The 27621-nt window shown below is 44.4% G+C and overlaps 1 protein-coding gene across 7 annotated transcripts in view; it reads left to right on the forward strand.

Annotated features, from left to right (window-relative positions):
* Nucleotides 1–3977: 3977 nt before the first annotated feature.
* The window catches only part of DTYMK (deoxythymidylate kinase), a 31601-nt gene continuing 7957 nt past the window's right edge, over nucleotides 3978–27621 (forward strand). For 4 of the 7 annotated variants that reach the window (XR_009186412.2, XM_004482757.5, XM_004482760.5 and 1 more), the window contains exons 1-4: nucleotides 3979–4187; nucleotides 5291–5399; nucleotides 12346–12436; nucleotides 13751–13948. Coding sequence is in view for 6 of the 7 variants with exons in the window: in XM_004482757.5 (XP_004482814.1) it covers nucleotides 4058–4187; nucleotides 5291–5399; nucleotides 12346–12436; nucleotides 13751–13948 (528 nt within the window). In the remaining variant the exon portion in view is untranslated. Of the gene's footprint in view, nucleotides 4188–5290; nucleotides 5400–12345; nucleotides 12437–13750; nucleotides 13949–23240; nucleotides 26438–27621 lie in introns of those variants that run through there. The other 3 variants (XM_058299677.2, XM_004482758.5, XM_004482762.5) reach the window with 3 other exon arrangements.

Genomic DNA, 27621 nt, shown 5'->3' on the forward strand with positions numbered 1-27621 from the left:
CCTGCTGTGCTCGCACTGTTCTCAGGCTGGCGAGTGGAAGACCAAACACACACAGCTTTTAAACCTTCTGCCCAGACATGGCGCATGCAACTCCTGATCACATTACAGCAGCCTCTGGAAGTCAGTAGGCCACGTTCAACATCGGTGGGGAGGCTGCATACTCTTGCAATTGAGGGAAGCAAAAAAGTGGGAATAACACAATTCGCCAGCCTTCCAGAACTCCAAACCCTGCCAGTGCTCAGTCAGGAAAACAAAAAGCTACCCTTGGAATCTCCCGCAATAATGTAAACAAAGGCTGCCACCACTGCCACAAGAAGGGGAGGCAGGGCAAAGCTCAGGAGAATTGTTGCCCGTGATCCCAGCCCGAAGCCCAGAAGTGGGGGTCTCCAGAATACACAGGGGAGCTGCCGCAATTCTCAGCTCCGGCAGGTTCCCACTGATCCCTGTCTGCAGCAGCAAAGCAGGTGGACCTCAACATCCTGCCAGAAAACAGCTTTGATTTCATGGCAGTCACATTTCTGGCTGCCATGGCCTCCAAATGTCACCCAAGTGCTTCTGTTAGCAAATTAGCCACAGCAAAGATTCTGGGAAATGTAGTTCCTAGCTTTCCTTCTGTCAAGCAGAGGCGATGCCTAGCTGACTACCTTCAATGACACATAAAGAGATCGTTTTTTTTAGCAAGCCAAAATAACAAAAAAAGCTGCTTGGAAAAATATCCAAGCAGTCTGACTGTCTCCAAGATAACAACAGTAAGCGTTATTCTACATTTCCTAAAAGCCAGGAGCTCTGCTCAGGACTGTGCCTTTATCACCTCTCTGTATTAGGGACTGTTTACCATTTCATTATCAGAACCTGTTTCACAGAGGAGGAATCTGAGGCACACAGAGATGAAACAACTTGCCTCAAGTCAGACAGCCTGGAAGTTGCAGGGAAGCGCAGGCTGGTGAAATTTTACGGCTCCCTGAAATACTTCCAGATCAAACCTTCCGACTTCACACTGCTACTCCCAACCAAGAGGCAGACAACCGCGTGGCTGCCTGAATTCCAGAGCTGAGCATGGAGCACAGGGCTTGCTTCCAAGTTGGGCAGACATTTTTATGACGTTTAAGAGGCCCCAGAAGAGGCACGATTCCTTAGATCTGCGGTAGTTTGAGACTGTACGTACTACAGAAAATTGTGTCCTTAGTACCAATCCATTCCTGTGGGTGTATAAGCCTGCTGTAGGTAGGCTCTTTTAATCAGATTACTTCGGTAGGGTGTGTCCCAGGGTGGGTCTTAATCTTCCTACTGGAGTCCTGCAGAAACGGAATGAATAGAGAGAGACTGGGAAGCTGACAGGGAGAAAGCCGCAGGAGCAGCAAGAGGGTCAGGGGAAGCCAAAAGCTGAAAGCAACAAAACCGGGAGGAAAAGGTGTTTTAATTTGCCAAAGGGCTGCCTATGCAAAGTACCAGAAATCTGTTGGCTTTCATAAAGAATATTCATTTGGGATAAAAGTTTACAGTTCCAAGACCGTAAAAAGTCCACATGAGGCTCCATCAGAGATGTTTTCTCACCAAAGCCAGCTACTGGTGAGCCTGGCGTGCTGCCGTGCAGTGAAGCTAGATGACCACCGATCTCTGTCCGGGTTTCTCCTTCCCCTGGGCTCACCCTTTCCTCTCGAGCTCCGTGGGCCCAGCCTCTGGGGGCTTCCTGCTTAGGCGGTCCTGTAGTCCTCTCTCCTGGCCCAGGGCTTGTTTCTGGGCCTCCTATATCAGCCTCAGCTGTTCCGCTCTCACCCCAAGTTCAGCTGTGAGCTATCAGGCAAATAGCTCATATTTTACGGGGGGCTGAGCTGTTTAAGCTTCTCCTTTCTGTCACATGGCAGGCTCAAACATGGAAGAGCTCTCTCTTCCTGTGTCTGTGTGAGTCTTTCTGTGTTTCCCTTTATATCAGACCCAGCAAGGGGGCAGAGATTCAACATGAGTCCCACCTCACTGACATAGTCCAATCAAAAGCCCTAAAGCCATCTTAACAAGCAATCTAATCAAAGGCCCCTCAGTCAAATTTAATGCAGTCAAAGGGTATCACACCCAGAGGAATAGTTTACAAATATATTTCTCTTTTTTGAGATTCATAAAATAATTTCTCTTGTGCCAACCTCAGCTCCCTGGTAAGCTAAGTCTCTTATTGTCTTTCCTCTGTGTCTCTTTTTGTTGTGTCATCTTGCTGTGTCAGCTCTCTGCATTGGCACCCCTGCGTGGGGCAGCACTCCACGTAGGCCAGCTTACCTTCACCAGGAGGCCCTGGGTATCAAACCCTGGACCTCCTATCCGGTAGATGGGAGCCCAATTGCTTGAGCCATATCCATTTCCCCATAAAATAATTTCAAACTGCTACAGAAGGGAAAGACCAGCAGACACTGCCATGCCTTGCCATAGAGTAAAGGAATCCAGGATCACCAGCAGCCAATCTGAGGCAGGCTAGTATAGGGAGGGAAGGCTGGGACCCAGCAGAGAAAATGGCTGTTAGACCCCACCCAGAAACCCCGAAAGAAAGCTGCTACTAATAACAAAGTTGGAAAGACCCGCTGAGACCCTGGCCACAGGTTCCATTTGGAACTCTTTTTGGAGTCAAAGGGAAGCCCCAGAGAGAACTCCAAACAGTCCTCCTCCTTGGGCCCCTGAGAGCTAACAGGTGGGGCAACCAACCAGAACAGCAAACAGCTGGGAATCCTCACAACATTAGGAAAGGGGAGGAAGAAAGGTCTTAAAAAGGCCTAACCGGTGCATCACACCCTGTAGCACTGCCTGCACCCATGCCTGGGATGTGTACTTTATTTTTTCTTGTTTCTTAATAAAATCTTCACTCCCTTGCCTACCTTATGGCACGTCCTTAAATTCTTCTTTGCAACATAGCCAAGAACCTAGAAGCCCAGAACCCCACAGCATTCTGCTAACAAATCTTCAAGGAGGAAATATCACCTGAGGATGCCTTTATTTGGACTAGTTTCTCAGCCTCAGAGCTGTAAGCTTACAACCTAGTAAATAAAAGCCAACCCATTTCTGGTATATTGCATTCCATCAGCCTAGCAAACTAACACTATTCAAGGACAGCTTTTCTATTTGAGGCACCGAGGATCAATGTAACCGGCCCCTCTGCCCCCTCCCATTTTCATAAGAAAACTACCATATATTTCACACTTTAATAATCAAAATAAAGTATGTAGTATTTCTGGAGATTTCCAGATTTTTGTTAAGGATCACCCATTCTCCTCATTCTCTTCCCTTGCGGTAACTTGCGTTTGTTGAGGTGGAACCTTGCAGTTCTGTGCTTTAGGAACAACAGGACAAGCTATTAATCCCACTCATTCTATAGAATTGTCACATGGCCAGGGTCCAGGAAACCCCCTAACCCCACATGCTCTGTATAAAACAGGATTTACAGGTCGTTACAGGTGAGCCCCAGATACGCCTTGGAAAAGCTGCCTGGGTGATCGCGATGCCCGCCCTCGGTTAAGCGCTGGATCTAGCCTGTTGGACCTCAGCCTGCCTCGGTCTTGACCGGTCTGCGTGGCCAGACGGGCAGGGGGTGCTGAAAGGCCGGAAAGCACGGGACTACAAAGCTACCGCGACGCGCCCCGTCCGTCCCGGGAGCCTGGGGGACGCGTCCAAGGCGAGCGCACAGGTCCGGGATCAGCCCTCACCCTAACCTGGGCACTCGCGGCCCGCGCCCCCGCGATGCCGCGCTCGCTGCGCAGGGACCGCACTTTCAGCTCGGGCGGAGGACGGATGCCCGCGAGGGTCAGAGCGCGCCTGACTGCGACCTGTCCGACAGACTAGGCGGGAGGAGGCGGTGCATCATAAAGCGCAGGCGCGGGTGCCAGTTGCTTCGCCCCGCCCCCGGCCCAGTTCCAGCCAATCCGGCCAACGCGGGCAAATCCCCGCCAGCGCCAGCTAACGCGAGCCCACGTAGCCAATCCCAGCCTGCGCCGCCAACGCCGCCAGCGGGAGCTCGAAACGGCGGCGGCGCGAACGGGGCGCGACGCGTGGCCGCGGCGGGCGTGTGGAAGGCGCGGAGATGGCGGGCCGGCGCGGGGCCCTCATCGTGCTGGAGGGCGTGGACCGCGCTGGGAAGAGCACGCAGAGCAGCCTGCTGTTGTCTGCGCTGCGCCTCGCCGGCCACCCCGCCGAGCTGCTCCGCTTCCCGGGTGGGTGCGCCCCCCGCCCCACGCAGCCTCGCTCCTCGCGAAGGGCCGTGAGGGCAGGGTGAGGCGGGGGCGAGGCGAGGGGTCCGGGTGACGGCGCGACGGGGACGCGGAGGGATTTCCCTTCCTGGGGCCCGCGTAGTTGGGCCGCGAGAACCGACGCACGGGTTCCTTCTGGACTTGGCACGGTGGTTATTTTGTAGAACTGTGTACTCAGACTTTCGTGCAGATTTTCATTCTGGAAACAGCGGGACTTGCGGCGCAGCATAAAGTGGGGAAGTTGTTCCACTTAAAATTACCTGAGAGACGAAGCCCTAACTGCCAGCTTGCCTAAGTACTTTAGTTTACCCCTGGGAGGACGAACTCTGACGGGCCCAGAGGTTGCTGCCTGTTTCCCGGTGTCGAAGTTCTTATCATTCAATTTTGGTGCACCTTTGCCTTTTTCTTTTGTTACAGCTTTATTGAGGTGTAGTTTGGTTGTTTTTTTGTTTTTTTTTAATAAGGGGTATAAAGTACAGTAAAGTGCACAGGTTGGAAGCGTATGGTTTGATGAGCTTCGACACATGTGTACACCCACGAAACGACTTCCACAATCAAGACATTGAAAATTTCTGTCCCCTCCAGGAGTTCCCTCTGGACTTTTTTGCAGTCCTCTCACTTATTTTGATAGCTCTTCTCTCTGTGGGGATTTATGGTATATTTTTAGTGTTTAAACTAAAACATTGACCTAGATAATACTTGCTGAAAATAAAGTCTAGTCAGTAGACAGCTTAGAATATTGAAGAAGGGATAGGGAAATATAAAACGTGCATTTTAAATAAAAGTTCTAATCTTCAAGAAAATTGGTCACCCAATCAACACACATTCTTTGAAGTAACTCCTTTTTACCCGAACTCCCATTTCCTGATGCATTTTCATCATTTTTTCCTCTGCTGCTTGCCCTTTCTCAGAGAAACTCCTCTGGCTTCAGGGAAATAGCTGAACCCGCTAGAGGTGTAGTAAAGCTTGAATTGGTCCACGGTGGGAAGTCTAAGCCCAGAGTATATTCTATTTTATGATGGAAAGCCTGACTTCAGTTTTGTGTGTGTTTTCCTTTTTCTTTCTAGAAAGATCTACTGAAATTGGAAAACTTCTGAATTCCTACTTGAAAAGGAAAAGTGACATGGAAGATCACGCAGTGCACCTGCTCTTTTCTGCAAACCGTTGGGAACAAGTGTAAAAATCATTGTCTTTCTACCTGCTTGCTCGCCCCCAGTCATGTGCTTTGCTTCCACATGAGTGCTGAGCTTTGGGATTTGGTAAATGCTGCTCTCCATTCTGAGTAACAGTGACAGGTGACAGTAAGGCTGGAGGCTGAAGTTGTGCTCACTTTCAAAAGAATCATTTGTAAGGTTCTTTTATTCATCTGTGATCAGGGGTGGTATTAGCATCATTTTTGGGAAGTTCCCAATAAACACTAATTTATGAGGGAGGTAGTCAAGAATCACAGCTTTTTCATCCTTTCCCTTTTATTTTATGTCATTATAGTAGATTTCTTGTGCTAGTCAACATTTAAGTCATATTTAGTGAGTGCTTGCAGTGGTTCTTCACAGGTGCTTTGTTTCCATTTACACACACCTGCATAGCTAACACTATAGGTTTGGGGTTTTTTCTTCCTGTTTTTAACGTGAATGGGGCCATGCAATGACCATATGAGTTGCCCGGCAGCTTGCGTTCTGACTGTTTTGCAGATTTCCACACTTGAGTGTAATGCAGCTCTTCCTCATCCCGGTTCACTGCTGTAGAGCAGGGATTCTTAACCTTTTTTGTTCCACAGACCCTTTGCCAATCGGGTGAAAACCATGGACACCTTACTGAGTCCACGTTGTACTGTGTATTATTTAATAAATATATCATGCCTGTTCTAACACGTCCCCACAGGAATGTTTTTTTTTTTAAATTTCAGTTCAAGCTCACAGGCCCCTTGTTAAGAACCACTGCTGTAGAGCATCCTGGACAAAGGGTGTTAGCTGGGCATCTGCTGATGGACTTGCAGGTGGCTTCTTGTTCCTTGAAGATGCGTACCTGTATTTCTCTCCTCTGGCCTAGCTTTTGTGTCTTGCCTGAGAAGGTGTTGACAGTGAGACCATTTTTATTGTCTTTTAACCCATCTTGATCTACTGAGATAACTTCCAATTTTGTTTTTGTGACTTTGTAGAAAAGTGATGTAACATACATATGCCCAATTCAAAATGAATTTTATTTTCTAAACAGTCATTTTCTCCCAGGGATCCAGGTCCAAGTCTCTGTTGCCTATCTTTTCTGCCACAGGCTGCATGTTGCAAGACTCCTGGATTCCCAGCAGCCCCCACTCACATCACTCCAGCCACTGCTCTGATTAGTCCTCTGAGTTTTGCTTCCTCTCGTCCTTCCCTTTAAAGGCCTGTGCGTCAGGTCAGGCTGCTGGGTCCACCTCCTCACTCCGTTACCAGTCAGCTGGGCGGCTTTACCAGTTGATTAGCCCCTCTGCACTACAGCTTCCTTGTCGGTAGGGTGGGGGCTATGTGAGGGTCTAATCAAGTCCTGGAGGAAGTGCCTGGCCCTGCCAACAGGCCCCAGGGAGGGCACTCAGCACCACTGGGCTATTTCAGACTCACCCTGGCTCTCTAAGCACTTCACAGGTAAACTGTTTTCCTCCAGCCTAATAATTCTGCACCCTTTTGCTACACTTTGTCTTAACTGGATTGACTGCTGGTCTCTGCAGATTTGTTTCCTTTTGGCTTCTTTGCAGGTGCCTGCCTTTCCTCCACTTCCCTCCTCATTTCTGTTTAATGAAAATCTAACAATCCTCCCAGGCCATCTTAGATGCCACAGCATTTGGGAATTCATTCCTGGGAATGAGTGCCTTCTTATTTCCCATAGCATTTTAGCAATCTTACTTTATTTTTAACTTTTTATTTTGAAATAATTTCAGATAACCAAAAAGTTGCAAGAATGGTACAAAGAATTCCTGCATACTCTTTACCCAGGGTCACCAATTGTTAATATTTTGGCCACATTTGACTTACCACTTGCTCACTGTTTTTAGAAGTTTGGACCATTTATTTTATACAACTTTGGGTTTGTCTGATGTTTCCTCGTGTTAAGATTCAAGTTGGTGTTTTGGCTGGGATAGCACAGAGGCGTGTTGGGTCTTTTTTGAGGCAGCTCACCAGGAGGCCTGGGAGGTAGTTTGTCCCCGTGCTGGTGCTTTAACCTACATCACCAGGTTTCAGTGGTGTCTGCGCGGTGTCTCCTGTGAGTCACTGACTTTTCTGTTGTGGATAGTAAAAAGGAAATTTTTCAAAACTATGAATATTGTTATTGATCAAACTGATTCCCTATGTTAATGTTCATTAATAATTCCTACCTGAGTAGAATTTCTAATTCCATCATTCCTTTATATTTATTATTTGATATGCTACATAAGAGAGAGCTTTCCTGTCTCCCCATCTACCCACCCATCCATCCATCATCAGTGTGAACTTGAACTTATATTCTTTTTAATTCAGTGGGTCATAATAAGCCTTTGTTGTTGTTGTTGCTGTTGTTTTGAGGTATTAGGGCTGGGGATTAAATCCGGGATCTTGTATGTGGGAAGTTGGCACTCAACCACTGAGCTACATCCACTCCCCCAAGTTTGTTTGTTTGTTGTTGTTGTTTTGTTTTTAGGAGGTACCAGGGATTGAACCTGGGATTTTGTATGTGGGAAGCAGGCACTAAACCACTTGAGCTACATCTCCTCCCCTGTCATTTCTTTTAGTGTTGCAGCTGTTCCAAATATGGCCTCCTTGAGCTGTCTGCAAGGTCCATTTGACGTGTCCTCAGGCCTCAGTTTTGAGAACTTATTTCTTGGCATAACTGGATATTCAGGCTTATCTTGTCTGTTTTCCAGCTTCAGCCCCTTCGCCCCCAATTCCAGATGGACACCACAAGGTTCCTCCTGATTTCCATTTTCTTATATTTTAATCTCCCTTCTCCATTGGTGAGAAACTTGGCTCCCGGCATCATCAGTGTATTTAGATTTGCTGCCCCCATGCCATTGCAGAAGTCCATGTCAAGTTCACGAATTTTTGCAGCTTTGTCTTTAGAATGAGGGTGTGTAGTCCTGTGTTCAAAAGTCACTTCGGAAGCAGATGGAGCTCAAGTAGTTGGGCACCTGCTTCCCATGTACATACAAGATTGCAGGTTTAATTCCCGGTACCTCCAGAAAGAAAGTTGCTTGGGGTGGGGTTTTTCTCCTTTATTGTGTTACTCATTTGGAATAAAAGTAGATTGATTTGATTCTGTTTATAAACAGTTTTAGGTGCCTCCCCATCCTTGTTGATTTAATTTCAGTTTTTTGATTACATTAAAACCACACATCATTGCTTTCCTACCGTTTCTGCCCCCTCCCTGTGGATAACCACTTTGATTGATTTCGAGTTTTTCCTTTCTAAAAATTTTTAAACAAAATAAGCAGATACATGTGTATTACCTGAACTCTCCTTACATATGCAGAAGATTGTGTATTGTAGGCTCTTGTGCTTTACATTAGGCTGGTGCAGAAGTAATTGCAATTTTGCATTGAAATTTGTCATTTGATACAGGCATACATTCTTAAATGAATGTGGTGGTTTTTTTGTTTTTGTTTTTTTTTAGATTTATTTATTTCCCCTCCCCCCCCAGTTGTCTGTTTTCTGTGTCTATTTTGCTGCGAGTTCTTTTGTCCGCTTCTGTTGTCATCGGCACGGGAATCTGTGTTTCTTTTTGTTGCGTCATCTTGTTGTGTCAGCTCTCCGTGTGTGTGGCACCATTCCTCGGCAGGCTGCACTTTGTTTCATGCTGGGCAGCTCTCCTTATGGGGCACATTCGTTGTGCACGGGGCTCCCCTACGCGGGGGACACCCCTGCATGGCAGGGCACTCCTTGCGCGCATCAGCACTGCGCATGGGCCAGCTGCACATGGGTCAAGGAGGCCCAGGATTTGAACCGCGGACCTCCCATGTGGTAGACGGACGTGCTAACCACTGGGCCAAGTCCGCTGCCCTGAATGTGGTTGTTACACATCATTTTAGTACGCATTTTTCGCTTTCTGCTTTTTTCCTAATGACTTATTGCTTGCTGTTTGTTTATTTTAGACCATGGAAATGATGTTAGGCAAAAAGCAAATTCTAGCGATTTTCTTATTTGAGTTCCAAATGGGTCATAAAGCAGCAGAAACAACTCGCAGTATCAACAACACATTTGGCCCAAGAACTGCTAATGAACATACAGTGCAGTGGTGGTTCAAGAAGTTTTGCAAAGGAGACGAGAGCCTTGAAGATGAGCATGGTAGCCGGTTATCGGAAGTTGACAGTGACCAACTGAGAGCAATCATTGAAGCTGATCCTCTTAAACTACACGAGAAGTTGCCGAAGAACTCAACGTCGACCATTTTGTGGTTATTTGGCATTTGAAGCAAATTGGAAAGGCGAAAAAGCTCGATAAGTGGGGTGCCTCATGAACTGACCAAAAAATTTAAAAATTAACATTTTGAAGTGTCATCTTCTCTTACTCTACTCAACAACAGTGAACCATTTCTCAATTGGATTGTGACATGCAATGAAAAGTGGATTTTATACGACAGCTGGTGCGACCAGCTCAGTTGTTAGACCGAGAAGAAGCTCCAAAGCACTTCCCAAAGCCAAACTTGTACCAAAAAAAGGGCATGGTCACTGTTTGGTGGTCTGCTGCCCATCTGATCCACTACAGCTTTCTGAATCCTAGTGAAACAGTTATATCTGAGAAGTATGCTCAGCACATCAATGAGATGCACCGAAAGCTGCAGTGCCTGCAGCCAGCATTGGTCAACAGAAAGGGCCCCATTCTCCACAACAGTGCCCAACTGCACGCTGCACAGCCAATACTTAAAAAGTTGAGTGAATCCACCAACTACCACTTATTCAAGCTTTTCGATAACTTTTTGTAGGGAAAACACTTCCACAACCATCAGGATGCAGAAAATGCTTTCCAAAATTGTCAAATCCCAAAGCGTGGATTTTTACACTACAGAAATAAACAAACTTACTTCACATTGGCAAATATATGTTGATTGTAATGGTTCCTGTTTTGAATAATAAAGATGTGTTTGAATCTAGTTATGATGATTTAAGATTGATAATCCGAAACCGCAATTCCTTTTGCACCAAGCTAATATATTAGGAGATCATTTTATGTCTGTTCATAGTTTATTTTTAGTGTAGGTTTGCAGTTATAAACAGTGCTGCGGTGGAAGTGTCATCTTACTGTTGGAGATGTCTTTTTTTTTAAAACAATTTTGATGAGAGGTGTGGAAGTAGTAGTCTGTAAAAGACATTGGTAAATGCGTTCATGTGTGGATGGGGAGTAAGGATAGGGGAACTGAAATAGGAGTTTGTACAGTGAAGCCTAAAAACCAGTAGGGAGTCACTCTGATTTCTTTTTCGTTTTGTTTTGTGGTGGGGTTTTTTGTTGTTTGTTTCAAAGATTTATTTTTATTTATTTCCCCCCCCCCACCCCAGTTGTCTGCTCTCTCTGTCCATTCACTGTGTATTCTTCTGTGTCCGCTTGTATTCTTGTCAGCGGCACCCAGAATATGTGTCTCTTTTTGTTGCATCATCTTGCTGCGTCAGTTCTCTGTGTGTGTGGTGCCGTTCCTGGGCAGGCTGTACTTTTTTCACCCTGGGCGGCTCTCCTTACAGGGTGCACTCCTTGTCCGTGGGGCGCCCCTACGCGGGGGACACCCCTGTGTGGCGCAGCTCTCCGTGTGCGCATCAGCACTGTGTGTGGGCCAGCGCATCACACGGGTCAGGAGGTCCTGGGTTTGAACCTTGGACCTCCCATGTGGTAGGCGGTAGGCCCTATCCGTTGGGCCAAATCCGCTTCCCAGCTCTGATTTCATATTCAGTTCTCTTTCCTGTTTATGGAGCTTGCTTTTTCCAGTATCTTCTCTCCTCAAATCTTCCCCCCACCAGCTCTTTTCCTAGATGAAGAAAACTTTCAGATAGGAGAGTATATTCAGTGGTGGTAATTCTGTCAAGGAGCATGACTACTGAGAACTGCTTTTGGCTTTAACTGTTGAGGTTACTGGTGACCTTGGCAAAGCTGTTAATGTACATCAGTTGGAGTTGGATTCATCCTGAGTCGTACAGAAATGAAAAATTAGGACTTGGATGCCAAGAGTTTGGTTATTAAGAGAAGATGAGAAAGGGGGCAATAGCTGAAGGGTTAGATGGTCCTGAGGGAAGTTTTTGCTTGTTTTTCATTTGCTTAACCTCCCCCTACCAAGGATAAGAAAAATCAGCAAGTTTAAATGTTGGTTGAGGGATGGATTTGAGTGGAAAAAGTTGAAAATAAAGGAATAAAAAGAAATATCAATCGGTACAAGTCTTCAGTCAGATTTATTCTAAATTGGGACATTTCTGTAAGTTTCTTAATACCAAGGTATTATCCATCTTTTTGTTCCTCCAAAGTGTTTAGCATGCTAGCCCTGTAATTTGTAGATTCCCAATAAAATTTGGGGAGTAGAGCTGATTGCTCTGTGCTCTTGTTGAAGCGCTGATTCTTGATACCCTGGAGCCCCTCTGCCTTTGTGAGGTCATCTCTTGCTCAGGAGCGGCAGCCTGGGGGCGGGCGCTTGGCCTGGCAGCACCTGGTGATGCACCTCCTCATAACCCCTAACCCTCCCGACTCCACAAGCACCACCGCACCCCCTGCAGCCTCCGGCCGGCTCCCCGCCTGCACTGCCTCCTCCACCCTCTACTGGCTCGTCTTTTCCCTTCATGGGGTTGGTCTGGCACTGCTACCCTTCGTTGGACAGCAGAGGGCGAGAGCCTGTTTTTCCCCTCCCCTGTGCTGCGCGAGCGTCCATCTTCAGGGTGCTTGCTCATTTGGCTCGTGCAGTTGTCTTTCCATGGTGCGCTTTCCTGGGAGTGCCCTGGGCTCAGGATCTTGCAGAGAAGACCCAGCAATTTTTAGACACTGTTAAACGATTTCTTGGTTAAAAATAAAAAAGGTCACAAATGCCTGCCCCAGAATTCTGCCACTTTTCCATTTTCCGAGTGGTACTATCAGGGTTACTTAAACATGGCAATTAAGGGTGTGTGGAACTGTGATACTGATTAGAAGCATTCTCTGTGTTTTAGGCCATTCATTAAAGAAAAGCTGAACCAGGGCGTCACCCTCATCGTGGACAGATACGTTTTCTCTGGGGTCGCTTTCACCAGTGCCAAGGAGGTGAGTGTCGGCAGCTTTGTCCTGGCAGGTATGGGGTCACTGTCTCTCCCCTTTGTGCTGGGCATCAGCCAAGATACCACAGAGCAGGGGTGGTCTCTCCCGAGGTCTCAGCCTTCCTCTCTGGACTCACTGTCTCCTGTTGAGCTGTCCCGTGGGCCCAGCCTCTTGGGGCTTCGTGCTTAAGCAACCCTTAGTCCTCTCTTACGTGGCAGGATAAAACATGGTGGCTTCCTTTCCTGTGCCTATCTGAATGAGTTTCTCTGTTTCCCCTTACATCAGACCCAGCAAGGCCACAGAGACTCAACCTAAGTCACGTCTCACTGACTTAGTCCAATCAAAATCCCTAAAGTGATCTTACCAAGTAGTCTAATCAAAGGCTCCTCATCTGAATTTAATGCAGTCAAGGGAATTCACACCCAGAGGAGTAGATGAGTTTACAAACATATTAAACCTTTTTGGGATTTGTAAAGTAATTTCACACTGCCACCTGGTATTTGACCAGCAGGCTCACACTGGCTGGTTCTGGTTTTTGTCCTAACAGCCATTGATGGTGATTGCCTGCTCCGTTAATTCACCAGGGGTTGCTGTGGGATGCTCTTTCAACCCTGTCCTTCTTTGTGTCTTAGCTGGAATTCTTCCTTAAGGAGACACTTTCCCTCTCAGGTGTTTGGTTACTCAGGTTCAGCTGATACAATGAGAAGGGCAAGACATGTGCTAACAGCTTCCCCCAGAGGTGCAACTGTTTGGCACTGCTGGGCCACTTGGCCCGCCTGGGTTCATGGTGTCTCCTCAGTGCGGGTCTGGGCTAATCCTGACCTTCAGAGCTGCTTGAGCTCAAGTCAAAGCCTTTCTGGACCATCTGTTCCTCAGGAAATAGTGGTGTCACCTTTAAAGACAATGTGATTGTGCCAGAGAACACAGACAGCCAAGTCCCCGGGCCAGCCCCTGCCCCTGTGTGTGCTCTGCCCAGGGCTGCTGTTGGCCTCAGGCCTCTGTGACTCAGTCATTCTCCACGAGCTGTCGCTCCAGCAGGACACTGGCCAGAAACCAGGCCCATGGGTCCTAGATGCCACTCTGCTTGTTTTTCATCTATTTTGAATGTGTTTAAAAAAAAAAACTGGCATGAAAGAAAGCAAAAACAGTAGATTTCCATTAAAAAAGAAAAAAAAGAGTCACTACAATGTACGTAATAGCCATTCTTGGTACTCTGTCAGACATTATCTTGTTTTTTCTCCTCATTTTTATGACCTGTGAAACAAAAAATAAGGGCCCATTAAGTTTTCTTTCTCTAACTATCAGATTCTCTGTTGGCAGAATTTCCCCCTAGACTGGTGTAAACAGCCTGACGTGGGCCTTCCCAAACCAGATCTGATCCTGTTCCTTCAGTTAAAACTGGAGGACGCTGCTGCACGGGGCATGTTTGGCCATGAGCGCTATGAGTACCGGACGTTCCAGGAGCGGGCACTGAAGACCTTCCACCAGCTGATGAAGGACCCGACGTTGAACTGGAAGGTGAGGCCCTGTGCACCACTGCCCCAGAACAGGCACACTGGGACCAGGAGCAGGAGCCCACCCTGTGCCAGGCAGGCTGAGTCTCGCTGGGGAAGCCAGGTGGCGGGGGTTTCTCCCCGTGCCTCCACTGAGTGCCAGCAAGTCCCAATCGTGCGTTTTACAAAAAGTAGAAATTTGGTGCCTTGTCTGATAAGGTGAGAGTTTGGCAAATGATAAATATAAAATAACAATACTTCATGCTTCCAATTTTATTGGCACATATTATTAAAGCATACAATTCATCCAAAGTGTACAATCATTGGTATTTGGTATAATCACATAGTAGTGTGTTCATCCTTACAATTGTTATTAGAGCATTTTCATTATTTCAATAATAATAAACAGACAAGAAAATTCTTGACCTCTCAATCTGTTTCCCCTGCTGTACATAGCTACTGTTCTATTCTTGCACAATTATTAAGTTTTATTGAGATGTTCATATACCATTCAATCTAAAGTGTATAATCAGTGGCTTTTAGGATAATTACGATGTTGTGCATTCATCATCACAAAAAGTTTTAGAAGTATTTTATTCCAAAAAGAAAAACTCGACACCCCTTAGCATACCTTCCCCAGCCCTACATAACCAGTAAACAAATATCATCTTTATATATTGATTTATATTTACATTTTATATAAATGGAATCATACAATATGTTACACAATATATTCGTTTCATAGTAACAATCATACAGAATTTGTCCTTTTGTATCTAGCTTGCTTCAGTCAACGTCCTCCAGGCTCATTCATGTTGTCATACAGTTAGGAATTCACTTCTTTTTTTTTTTTTTTTTAATTTTTTTATTTTTTATTGACTTTGTAATATTACATTAAAAATATATATGTGAGGTCCCATTCAACCCCACCCCCCCACCCCCCCTCTCCCCCCCCCCCAACAACACCCGTTCCCCATCATCATGACACATCCATTGGATTTGGTAAGTACATCTTTGGGCACCTCTGCACCTCATATACATTGGTTCACATCATGGCCCATACTCTCCTCTATTCCATCATGTAGGCCCTGTGAGGATTTACAATGTCCGGTGATTACCTCTGAAGCACCATCCAGGGCAGCTCCATGTCCCGAAGACGCCTCCACCTCTCATCTCTTCCTGCCTTTCCCCATACCCTTTGTCCATTATGTCCACTTTTCCCAATCCAATGCCACCTCTTCTATGTGGACACTGGATTGGTTGTGTCCATTGCACCTTTATGTCAAGAGGAGGCTCAGATTCCACCTGGATGCTGGATGCAATCCTCCCATTTTCAGTTGTAATCACTCTAGGCTCCATGGTGTGGTGGTTGTCCTTCTTCACCTCCATCTTAGCTGAGTGTGGTAAGTCCAATAAATCAGATTGTAGGTGCTGGAGTCTGTTGAGGCTCAGGATCTGGCTATCACATTGTCAGTCCAGAGATTCAAATCCCCTAAATATATCTTAAACCCCAACATTAACTGCACCTCCAGCACATTAACATGAAAGTCTTATGAAGGGAGATCCCATCTGAGTCCAGATTCATCACACATAAACACCATTTCCAAAGAGGGGCCATCTGCCCTGGTAGTTAACCCCATCGGCCATGGGAATTCACTTCTTAAAGCTGCATGATATTCCATCATATGAGTACACCACAGTTTGTTTATCCATTCATCAGTTGATGGACAGCTGGGTTGTTTCCAATTCTTGACAATTGTGAATAATGCCACTATATTCAACTTCTTTAGGAACTGCCAAATAGTTCTCCACAGATGCTGCCATTCTGCATTCCCACCAACAGTGAATAAGTGTTCCTATCTCTCCACCTCCTCTCCAACACTTGTAGTTCACTGTCTTTTTAATAGTGGCCATTCTGATATGTGTGAAATACCTCATAATTTTGATTTGCATTTCCCTAATCATTAGTGAAGAACATTTTTTTATGTTTTTTTTTTCCCATTTGTATTTCTTCTTTGGATAGATGTCAGTTCAAGTGTTTTGCCCATTTTTTAATTGGGTCATTTGTCTTTTCATTGTTGAGTTGTAACATCTCTTTTATATCATGGATATTAAACCCTTATTGGATATGTGATTTCCAAATATTTTCTCACATTGTATTGGCTGCCTGTTCACCCTTTTGACAAAGTCCTTTGAGGAGTAAAAGTATTTATTTTTGAGGCGGTCCCATGTATCTAATTTTTCTTCTGTTGTGCATGTTTTGGGTGTAAGGTCTAAGAAACCACCACCAACCACAAGGTCTTTAAGATGTTTCCTTACATTTTCTTCTAGAAGTTTTATGGTCCTGACTTTTATATTTAGGTCTTTGATCCATTTTGAGTTGATTCTTGTATAGGGAGTGAGATAGGGTCCCCTTTCATTCTTTTGGTTAAGGATATCCCGTTCTCCCAGCACCATGTGTTGAAGAGACTGTTTTTTTCCTGGACTTGGTAGGTTTGTAAAAAACCAGTTTGCTCTATAGATGAGGGTTTATTTCTGGACTTTGAGTTCCATTCCACTGATGGATGTGTCTGTCTTTATGCCAGTACCATGCTGTTTTGACCACCGTAGCTTTGTAATATGTTTCAACATCAGGCTGTGAAAGTCCTCCCACATTGTTCTTTCTTGTAATGCTTTTGGCTGTCTGGGGGCACTTCCTTTTCCAAATGAATTTGGTAATGGCCTTTTCTATTTCTGTAAAGTAGGCTGTTGGAATTTGGTTGATATTGCATTGAATCTGTAAATCAGTTTGGGAAGGGTTGACTCCAATCACTTTTTTTTTTATCCACCCCCCCATGGCTGTTTGTGTGCTGTCTGCTCTTTGTGTCCATTCGCTGTGCATTCTGTGTCTGTATTAATTATTTTACTTCCTCTCCCCCCTTGCAGCTTGCTTGCTGTCTGCTCTCTGTCCATTCGCTGCGGGCTCTTCTGTGTTTTTTCGCTTCCCCTCCAGTCACTTTTGAAAAATGATCCCCACAGCTAGTATTTGTCTGAACATTACATTTCCATCTTTTTCATGTCTTTAATTGTGATTTTGTCATCAAAACACTGAAATCCTATTATCTACTTCACATTTTCTCTTTAATAATTTTGTTATTAACTTTTTCCACCTATATACACCAAGCAAAAACTTCCCTTTCTCTGGTCGTTTTTTGTTCTTGTTTTTTAAAGATTTATTTACTTATTCTCCCCCCCCCCCCCACCCCTGTTGTCTGCTCTCTGTGTCTGCTTGTCTTCTCTTTAGGTGGAACTGGGAACAGATCCTGGGACCTTCTGTAGTGGGGGAGAGGTGTTCATTCTCTTGTGCCACCTCAGCTCTCCAGTCTGCTGCATCTCTTACTGACTCTCCTCTGTGTCTGTCTCTTTTTTTTTTTTTTTTAAGATTTATTTTTATTTTATTTCTCTCCCCTTCCCCGCCCCCCCGCCCCCCAGTTGTCTGCTCTCTCTGTCCATTCACTCTTTGTTTTTCTGTGTCTGCTTATATTCTTGTCAGCGGCACTGGGAATCTTTATCTCTTTGTTGCATCATCTTGCTACGTCAGCTCTCCGTGTGTGCCTCCTGGGCGGGCTGTACTTTTTTTGCACTGGGCGGCTCTCCTTATGGGGTGCACTCCTTGCACGTGGGGCTCCCCTATGCAGGGCACAGCCCTGCGTGGCATGGCACTCCTTGCGTGCATCAGCACTGTGCGTGGGCCAGCTCACCACATGGGTCAGGAGGCTCTAGGTTTGAACCCTGGACCTCCCATGTGGTAGGCGGATGCTCTCTCTGTTGAGCCAAATCTGCTTCCCTCTGTGTCTCTTTTTGTTCCGTCCTCTTGCTGCACCAGCTCTCCACGCAGGCTGGCACTCCTGTGTGGGCCAGCTCTCCTTAACCAGGAGGCCCTGGGAATCAAATCCTGGACCTCCCATATGGTAGACGAGAGGGAGCCCAGTTGCTTGAGCCACATCCACTTCCCTAGTCTATAACGTGCTTTCTGTCTCTGAGAATTTATTTCTGATCATCTTGTAAGTGATATACAATTTTTGTCCTTGTGTTTCTGGCTTATTTCACTGAGCATATTTTAGAACTTCATTCCTTCTTACGGTAACATATTCCACTGTGGGTATGTATCACATTCTGTATACCTCCTTACCTCTTGATGGACGCTTGGGCTATCTCCAGCCTTTCGGTGATGGTGGATAATGCTGACGCTGTTTGCTCTTCTTTGGCTGTGTACTTACAGGAGTGGGGTTGCTGGATCAGACGGAATCAATAAGTCTGTCTTTAACTTTATAGTTTCCACAGTGGCTGCACCATTTCAGATTCCATCTACAGTGCGCTAGAATTCCACTTTCTCCACGTCCCAACCCACTGACCATTTTTGGGGACTCTCTTCTGGTCTGCTTCTGTCTTCTCACCCTCTGCAGTTGGTACCTGCTCCTCTGCCCTCTTGCCAGAAGCCACCCAGGATGCATTATCGCCCTTTCCTGGGTCGTGTGCCTCTCAGGGTGCTGAGCCACACCCATGGGCAGCTCCCACACCAGCAGGCCTATCCCAGGCCTCTTGCTGGATGCCCACTGCTCACGTGGCCAAATGCGCGTCTCCTTGTGCTTAGGACACTTGCCTCCCCAGTCTTGCTCCCTCCATCTCAAGGAGCTTCACCCAGTACCTGGCCCAAATCCCAGGAGTCAGCACCAACTCCCCACGCCCCTCCTGTCCGAGGCTCGGACTCTGCCTTCCGGATGGATCCTGAAACCATCCCTCTTGGCCCCTCCTGCCATCTTCCTGATGGCCATCTCACTGTGGGCCAGCTTACTGGACCCCAGTACTTGTCTGTGCCCACCTTTGTCCCTTACAGCCACTTTCTGCCGAGTAGTGGATGTGAGTAGTCTTGGTGGGCAGGTAATGTCCACTCATCCTCAGGCCCCCCAGGGGCTTCCCGGGTGCAGCGGCGTTCCCGCCTCTTCCTGCTGCCCCCTCAGACCCTGCCTTTCCCTACGCCTGGCGCGTCCTTGCTCACGCCTTCAGGTGCACGCACTCCGGGGGAGGTCTGTGGCCCACACCGCCTGCACTTCTTCGGCGTCCACTGTGCCCATGGCCGTCAGAGCTCCTGCAGGGCAGTACAGTTCTGAGTTTCCCACTACAGTATCTCCAGTGGATGACTGGATTAATGGCCAAAAAAATGCCAAGCTGACAGTGACCCCCTTCCCCGAGCCAAGCCCTGGGGCAGTGCGGCGCCCTTCCTTCTGTGGGCTGATGCGTGTGCACACAAGTGCGCCTTGATTCAGGTGAAGAGCCTTGCTCCATGCAGTTTCCTTCGGGATACTTTTAAAGTTAAGTGATGTGCTATTAGGTATTTTTTCTTATTGGTGCATATAAATCTGGTTTATTCTTTGAACAGCTGTACTGAATTTAGTTAAATAGGTAGAACTTGTTTATTTAATCACATCATTATGGTTGCCATAACACTCCTGAACTGCCTTTTCCCCCATCTCGTTGTGTCGCTGTCTTTGGTGCAGCACTTCACCGTGGGGGGCCTGCGCGCCCCCCCCCCCCCCCCCCCCCCCCCGCACGGGTCTGGAACGCCTTTTTTTTTTTTTTTTTTTTTAAAAACCAGGAGGTCCCAGGCATCGGGCCTGGGTACTCCATGTGGTAAAGGGGAGCTCCCTGAACTGCCTTTTGAAAGCAGTGGGTCAGTTATTTCCCACCATCAGGGGACGAGAGTGCTATATTTCCTTACCTTTGTCAGTATTCAGTGTTTCCAATATTTTCGGCCTTTGTCCTGAGAACAGAGAGCTTTGCCCTGGTCGTTGAGGAGGCTGGGCAGCTCTTCTGGTTCATGTCCCTGTGCTCTGCCTGTGCCTGTCAGTTGCCCGTCTTTCTGTGCTGACTGTTCCTTTTCATTGTCAACACAGGAGACCCCTATTGTGGGATCCATATGCTACTGGCCAGCTGAATTATCTTCTTTGAAGAAATAACATTTTCAAATCCTTGGCCTATTTTTTAATTGGGTTATTTTTCTGTTATTAAGTTGAAGAAATTCATTACATATTCTGGATACTAATTCTTTATCAAATATGAAGTTTCCAAATATTTTTTCCCATAGGTTATCTTTTCACTTTTCTTGATAATGTTCTTCGATGCTCAAAAGTTTCTAATTTTGATAAAGTCCATTTTATCTATTTTTTTTTCCTTCATTACTTGTCCTTTAGGTGTAAAATCTAAAATCCATTGCCTTCTACAAGGTCCTGAAGATGTTTCCTTATGTTTTCTTCTAAGAATTTTCTAGCATTAGCTGTTATATCAAGGGTATTAATCATTTTGAATTAATTTTTATATATGGTGAGCTATAGGGGTCCAAATTCAATCTTTTCATGTGAATTTCCAGTTGTCTGAGCACCTTTTCTTAAAGTGGCTGTTCTTTTCTCACTAAGTGGACATGGCAGCGTTGCAGAAAATGAATTGACTAGAGATACGTGGATTTATCTCTGGATTCCCAATTGTGTCCCCTTGTTTTATATGTCTTTCCTTGTGTCAGTACCACACTGTTTTGATCACTGTAGCTCTACAGTAAGTTTTGAAATCAGGACGTCTGAGTCCTCTAACTTTGTACTTTTTCAAGATTCTTTTGGCTAATTTGGGGCCCCTTGCAACTCCACATGAATTTGAGGATCAGCTTTTCCATTTCTGCAAAAAAGACTGCTGTAACTTTCAGAGATTGCATTGAATTTGTAGAACACTTTAGGCAGTATTGACATCCTAACGATACTGTCTTTGATCCGTGAACATGGCATATCTTAATATTTGTTTAGGTCTTTAATTTTTTTCAGCAGTGTTCTATAGTTTTCAATGTATAGGTCTTTCATCTCCTTGGTTAACTGTATCTCTAGGTATTTTGTTCTTTTAGATGCTCTTGTAAATATTTTGATTATATTTTCATATGGTTTATTAACTGCTATCTAGAAATCCAGCTGCATTCTGTATGTTTATCTGTGTCTTGCAACTTTGCTGAATTTGTTCATTAGTTTTAGTAGCTTTCTTGTAGATTCTTTTGCATTTTCTATATAGTGGATCATGTCTTCTGCAAATAGGGATACTTTGATTTCTTTTCCAATTTTAATGCCTTTTACGTCTTTCCTTTGCCTGATTGCTCTGGCTTGAACTTCTAGTACAAAGTTGACTATAGTGGTGATAGTGGAAATCCTTGACTTGATCTTAGGAGGAAATTTCAACCTTTTACCATTGAGTATGATAATTGCTGTGGGTTTTTCATAAATGCCCTTTATCGTGTTGAGGAAGTTCCCTTCTGTTCCTAGTTTTTTTGGGTGTTTTTTTTTTTCTTCCTGTGGAAGCATTTTGGATTTCTTTTCTGGATCACTTGAGATGGTCATGTGTTTTTTTTTCTTTCATTCTATTAATGTGGCATATTACATTGATTTATTTTCTTATTTTGAGCCATCCTCATTTCTGGAATAAATCCCACTTGGTCATGCGATTTATATGAAATTTGGATTCATTTTGCCTGTATTTTGTTGAATGTATTTCAGTCTTTATTCATAAAGCATATTGGTCCATAATTTTCTTTTCTTATGGTTTTTCTGGCATTTTGTTGTTGTTGTTGCGTCGTCTTGTTGTGTCAGCTCTCCGTGTGGGTGGTGCCATTCTTAGGCAGGCTGCACTTTCTTTTGCACTGGGTGGCTCTCCTTACAGGGCGCATTCCTTGCGCATGAGGCTCCCCTACATGGGGGACACCCCTGCATGGCAGGGCACTCCTTGTGCGCATCAGCACTGCACATGCGTGGACCCAGCTCCACGTGGGTCAAGGAGACCCAGGGTTTGAACTGCGGACCTCCCATGTGGTAGACGGATGCCTAACCACTGGGCCAAGTCCGTTCCCCTTTTCTGGCATTGATGTCACAGTATTGCTGACCTCAAAGAATGAGTTAGGAAGTTATTCCCTCCTCTTCTATTTTTTTGGAAGCATTTGAGAAGGATTGGCGTTAAATCATTAAATGTTTGATACAATTCAGCATTGAAACCATCGGTTTTAGACTTTTCTTTGTTGGCAGGTTTTTATTTATTGATTCCATCTCTTGTTATGGTCTGTTGAGATTTTCTGTTTCTTGCATCAGATTAGGTAATGGGTATGTTTCTAGGAATTTGCCCTTTTCACCTAGGTTTTCTAATTCATTGGCATATAGTAATTAGTGCTTTTTATTTCTGTAATGTCGGTAATAATGGCCCCACTTCCATGCCTGATTTGCATCATTTGTGTCCTTTCTCCTTCTTTGTCATTCAGTTGAAAGGTTTGTCAGCTTTATTGATTTTATCAAAAAAACAGTTTTCTTTTTTTTAATGTAGGCTATTGAGAGCCATACATTTATTTCCCTTTGAGCACTGCCTTCACTGCCTCCCATAAGTTGTTTTTTTTTTTTTAATTAAATTTATTTATATGCCCCCCCCACGGTTCCCTTGTTTCCAAATATTACTGTAGATCTATCTTTTTCTCCCTTTAATTCTGTTGATTCTTTTTTCATACAATTTAGGGCTCTCTTGTGAGGTGTGCGTATGTTTATAATAATTCTTTTTGCTGGATTGAACCTTTTAGCAACTTATATCCTTTTTTCCTCTCTCACATTCTTTATTGACTTAAGCTCTATTTTCTGTAGCAATAATATAGCCACTTAGGTTCACTTTTGATTATCACTTGCATGGAACATCTTTTTTTCTCCTTTTACTTTTTTAACCTCTTTGAGTCTTTGTACCTAAGTTTTGTCTCTTTTAGACAGCAGAGATGGACCATGCGTTTTCAATCAGTCCTCCATTCTCTACCTTTTAAAGGGGGAGTTTAATCCATTTGTATTTAGGGGAATAACTGAGGAAGGATTTACTTCTGCTGTTCACCTTTTTTCTTTATGTCTTGTATGGTTTTTGGTACTCAGTACTCCATTACTGCCCTTTTCTGTATTTAGTTTTTTTTGTAGTTTACCATTTTCATTCCCTTTCTTCCTTTTCTCTATGTTTTTCAGGCTCTTAGTGATTACCTTTGTAAACACAGGTAACATGTTAAACTAGTAACATCCTAGTTCAACAATGTCAACCTAGTTTCAGTACCTTATAAACTATTTTATATATATTTCTATCCCTTCTCCCTTTATATTTTTTTTCTTTTTTGAGATAAACCTAGTGATTTTTTCTTTTTCTTCCCCCGCCATGCTCTTTTTTGCTGTGTCCCTTCACTGTGTTATCTTCTGTGTCTGTTTCTCTTTTTGTCTTCTCTTCTCGTTTTTCTCCTTTAGGATTTCACCAGGATTCGATCCAGGGGCCTCTGATGAGGAGAGAGGCTCCCTGTCACTCGAGCCCCCTCCGGTGGCTCCCCCGTCGTCGTCTTGCTGCACGACTCACTTGCGCAGGCACTGACTCGCTGCGCAGGCATGGCTTGTTTTCACCAGAAGGCCCCAGGATTGAACCCGGGTCCTCCCATATAGTAGGCGGAAGTCCAGTCGCTTGAGCCAATCTGTTCCCCCTTTATATTTTATTATCTTGCTTTAAATTGTTTGCATTGTATGCTCAACAGTCTATATTTCAGTGTCCATTTTACACATTTGCTTATTAAAGCCCACAGTGGGGGGGGTTACGAACCAAAGGGTCAGTGCTGCAGGGCTTTGCCCCTATCTGTGTATGCACTTCATATGTAAGTTTCTGTGCGAATATTTATATTTACCTTTTCCAATGTTCTTTCTTTATTATGGTTTTGATTACTATTTATTGTCCTTTGTTTTTTTAAACAAATCAATTTTATTCCTATAAATAAAGCATACACTTCATTCAAAGTGTGCAATCAAAGGTATTTGGTATAATCACATACTTGTATATTCATCACTTCAGTCATTATTAGGGCATTTTCATTATTTCAATAATAATAGAAACTGGCAAACAAGCAAATTCTTCACCTCTCAGTCTCTCTGTTTCCCCTGTTGTACATAGCTGCTATTTCTGGCTATTTTTGCAGAATTATTTATTTTTTTATTCAGACATATTCACATACCATATGACCTAGCAAAAGTGTATAATCAGTTGCTTTTAGTATAATCACAATGTTGTGCATTCATCACCAGAAAAAATTTTAGAACAATTTCATTACTCCAAAAAGTAACTGCATTCTATTTTTTGGTAACCCATATTAAAGTTATTACCTCCATTATGTTAAACAATGTATTTAGTGCATAGCTCAGTCATACAGTATTTGTCCTCTTGTGCCTGGCTTGCTTCACTCAACATAATGTCCTCCAGGTTCATCCATGTTGTCATATGCTTTACAATGTCATTTCTTTTATAGCAGTGTAATATTCCATCATGTGACTACACCATAGTTTGTTTTTCCATTCGTTGGTTGTTGGACACCGGGTTGTTTCCAACTTTAGGCAATCATGAATACCGCTGCTATGAACATCGGTGTGCACGTGTCTGTTCATGTCGCTGCTCTCAGTTCTTCTGGGTATATACTCAGTAGTGGTATCGCAGGGTCACGTGGCAAGTCTATATTCACCTTCCTTAGGAACTGCCAAACAGTCCTCCACAGTGGCTGTACCATTCTACATTCCCACCAACAGTGAATAAGCGTTCCTATCTCTCCACATCCTCTCCAATACTTGTAGTTCTCTGTCTTTTCAACAGTGGCCATTCTGATAGGTATGAAATGATATCTCATTGTAGTTTTTTTTGTTTTATTTATTTTTTTCTTTATTTCTCTCCTCTTCCCTCCTCCAGTTGTCTGCTCTCTGTGTCCATTCGCTGTGTGTTCCTCTGTGACCACTTCTGTCCTCATCAGCGGCACCGGGAATCTGTGTTTCTTTTTGTTGCATCATCATGCCTCATCAGTTCTCTGCGTGTGCGTCGTCGTTCTTGGGCAGGCTGCACTTTCTTTTGCACTGGGCGGCTCTCCTTATGGGGTGCACTCCTTGCACGTGGGGCTCCCCTATGCAGGGGACACCCCTGCGTGGCAGGGCACTCCTTGCGTGCATCAGCACTGCGCGTGGGCCAGCTCCACATGGGTCAAGGAGACCCGGGGTTTGAACCGCGGACCTCCCATGTGGTGGGCGAACACCCTATCCATTGGGCCAAGTCTGCTTCCTTTCTCATTGTAGTTTTGATTTACATTTCCCTAATGGCTAGTGATGTTGAAAATTTTTTCATGTGTTTTTTTGCAGTTTGTATTTCTTTGAACAAATGTCTGTTCAAGTCTTTTTGCCCATTCTTTAATTGGGTCATGTGTCTTATTGTTGAGTTGTAGTATCTTATTTTTTTTTTTTTTTTTAAGATTTATTTTTATTATTCCCCTCCCCTCATAGTTTTACGTTTGCTGTCTGCTCTCTGTCCATTTGCTCTTCACTCTTTGTGTCTACTCATCTTCTTTAGCAGGCACCAGGAACCAAACCTGGGACCTCCCGTGAGGAAGAGAGTTGAGCCACCTCAGCTCCCTGCTTTGCTGTGTCCCTCCTCATCTCTGTGCCTGTCTGTTGTGCTGGCTCACTGTCTTGCACATCTACCCCAGGAGGCACCAAGAACCAAGCCCAGGGCCTTCATTGTGGTAGGTGGGAGCTCAGTTGCTTCAGCCACATCTGCTTCCTTGTAGTATCTCTATATGTCATGGATATTAAACCCTTATCGGATATGTGATTTCCAAATATTTTCTCCCGTTGAGTCAACTGCCTTTTCCTCCTTTTGACAAAATCCTGTGAGGTGCAAAAGTGTTTAATTTTGAGGAGGTCCCATTTGTCTGTTTTTTTCTTTATGCTTGCTTTGGGTGTAAGGAATAAGAAACCACCACCTATCACAAGTTCTTTAAGAAGTTTCCCTACATTTTCTTCTAGTAGTTTTATGGTCCCGGCGTTTATATTGAGGACTTGGATCCATTTTGAGTTGGTTCTTGTATAGGGAGTGAGGTGGGGTCCTCTTCCTTTCCTTTGGTTATGGATATCCAACTCTCCCAGCACCAGTTTTTGAAGAGATTTTTTTGACCCATTGACAATGGATTTGGTAGGTTTGTCGGAAACCAATTGGCTGTAGAGGTGAGGGTTTATTTCTGGACTCTTAATTGTATTTCTGATCAGTGCCTCTAGCTTTATGCCAGTACCGTGCTGTTTTGACCACTGTGGCTCTGTACTGTTTCAAGGTCAGGCAGTGAAAGTCCTCCCATGTCGCTCTTCTTTTTTAGAATGCTTTTGCCTATTTTGGTACAGTTCCCTTCCAAATGAATTTGGTAATTGCCTTTTCTATTTCTGTAAAGGAAGCTGTTGGAATTTTAATTGGTATTGCATTGAATCTATAAATCAGTTTGGGCAGGATTGACATCTTCACCATATTTAGTCTTCCAATCCATGAGCACAAAAATGTCTTTCCGTTTATTTAGGTCTTCATTGATTTCTTTTAGCATTGTCATGTAGTTTTCTGTATATAAATCTTGTACTTCTTTGATTAAATTAATTTCTAGGTATTTGAGTCTTTTTGTTGATATTTTAAATGGAATTTTGTCCCTAATTTCCTCCTCAGATTGTTCGATACTAATGTATAGAAACTTTACTGATTTTTGCACATTTATCTTGTATCCTGCCACTTGGATTAACTCGTTTCTTTTCTTTTTTTTTTTTTTTTTAAGATTATTTCTTTTTCCCCCTTCCCTTCCTCCCACTCGGCTGTTTTTGCTGTGTTGTCTTCTCATTTTCTCTCCTCTAGGATTCTTGGGGATTCAATCCTGGAGACCACTGATGGGGGAGAGAGGTTCCTCAGTTCCTGGTTTCTGCTGTGCTTCACCTTGACTCTTCCCTTGTCTCTCTTTTGATGTGTTGTCATCTTGCTGTGTGACTCACTTGCACGGGGCCCTGGCTCACCACGCGGACATTCGCGCAGGCAGTGGCCTGCCGCACAGGCACACTTTCTCTCTTTTTTTCCACCGGGAGGCCCCAGGGATAGAATCTGGATCCTCCTGTATGGTAGGCGGAAGCCCCGTCACGTGAACCACGTCCACTTCCCTGAACTCCTTTCTTAACTCGCGTAGCTTTCTCAAAGACATTTCAGAATTTTCTAAATATAGGATCATGTTATCTACAGATAGTGAGTTTTACTTACTCTTTTCCTATTTGGATGCCTTTTCTTTTCCTCTTGTCTAATTGCTGTAGCTAGAACTTCTAGCACAATATTGAATTTCAGCAGTAGTGACAGTGGGCATCCTTGCCTTGTTCCTGATCTTACAGGGAAAGCTTGCACTCTTGCACATGTAAGTATGATGTTGGCTGTGGGTTTTGCATATATGTCTTTTATCATATTGAGGAATTTCCCTTTTATTCCTATCTTTTGAAGTGTTTTTATCAAGAAAAGATGCTGGATTTTGTCAAATGCCTTTTCTCCATTCATCAAGATAATACTGCGGTTCTTTCCTTCAGTTTCTTAATGTGGTGTATCATGTTCATTGATTTTCTTATGTTGAACCAGCCTTGCATACCAGGAATAAATCCCACTTTTTCGTGATGTGTAAGTCTTCTAATACGCTATTGGATTCTATTTGCAAGTATTTTCTTTAGAATTTTTGGATCTATCTTCATTAGAGAGATGGGTCTGTAATTTTTCCTTGTAGTGGCTTTTTTTTAAAAAACGATTTTCAATTTATTTCTCTCCCCACTC

This window comes from Dasypus novemcinctus, chromosome 7 (assembly GCF_030445035.2).
Source record: "Dasypus novemcinctus isolate mDasNov1 chromosome 7, mDasNov1.1.hap2, whole genome shotgun sequence".
Lineage (NCBI taxonomy): Eukaryota > Metazoa > Chordata > Mammalia > Cingulata > Dasypodidae > Dasypus > Dasypus novemcinctus.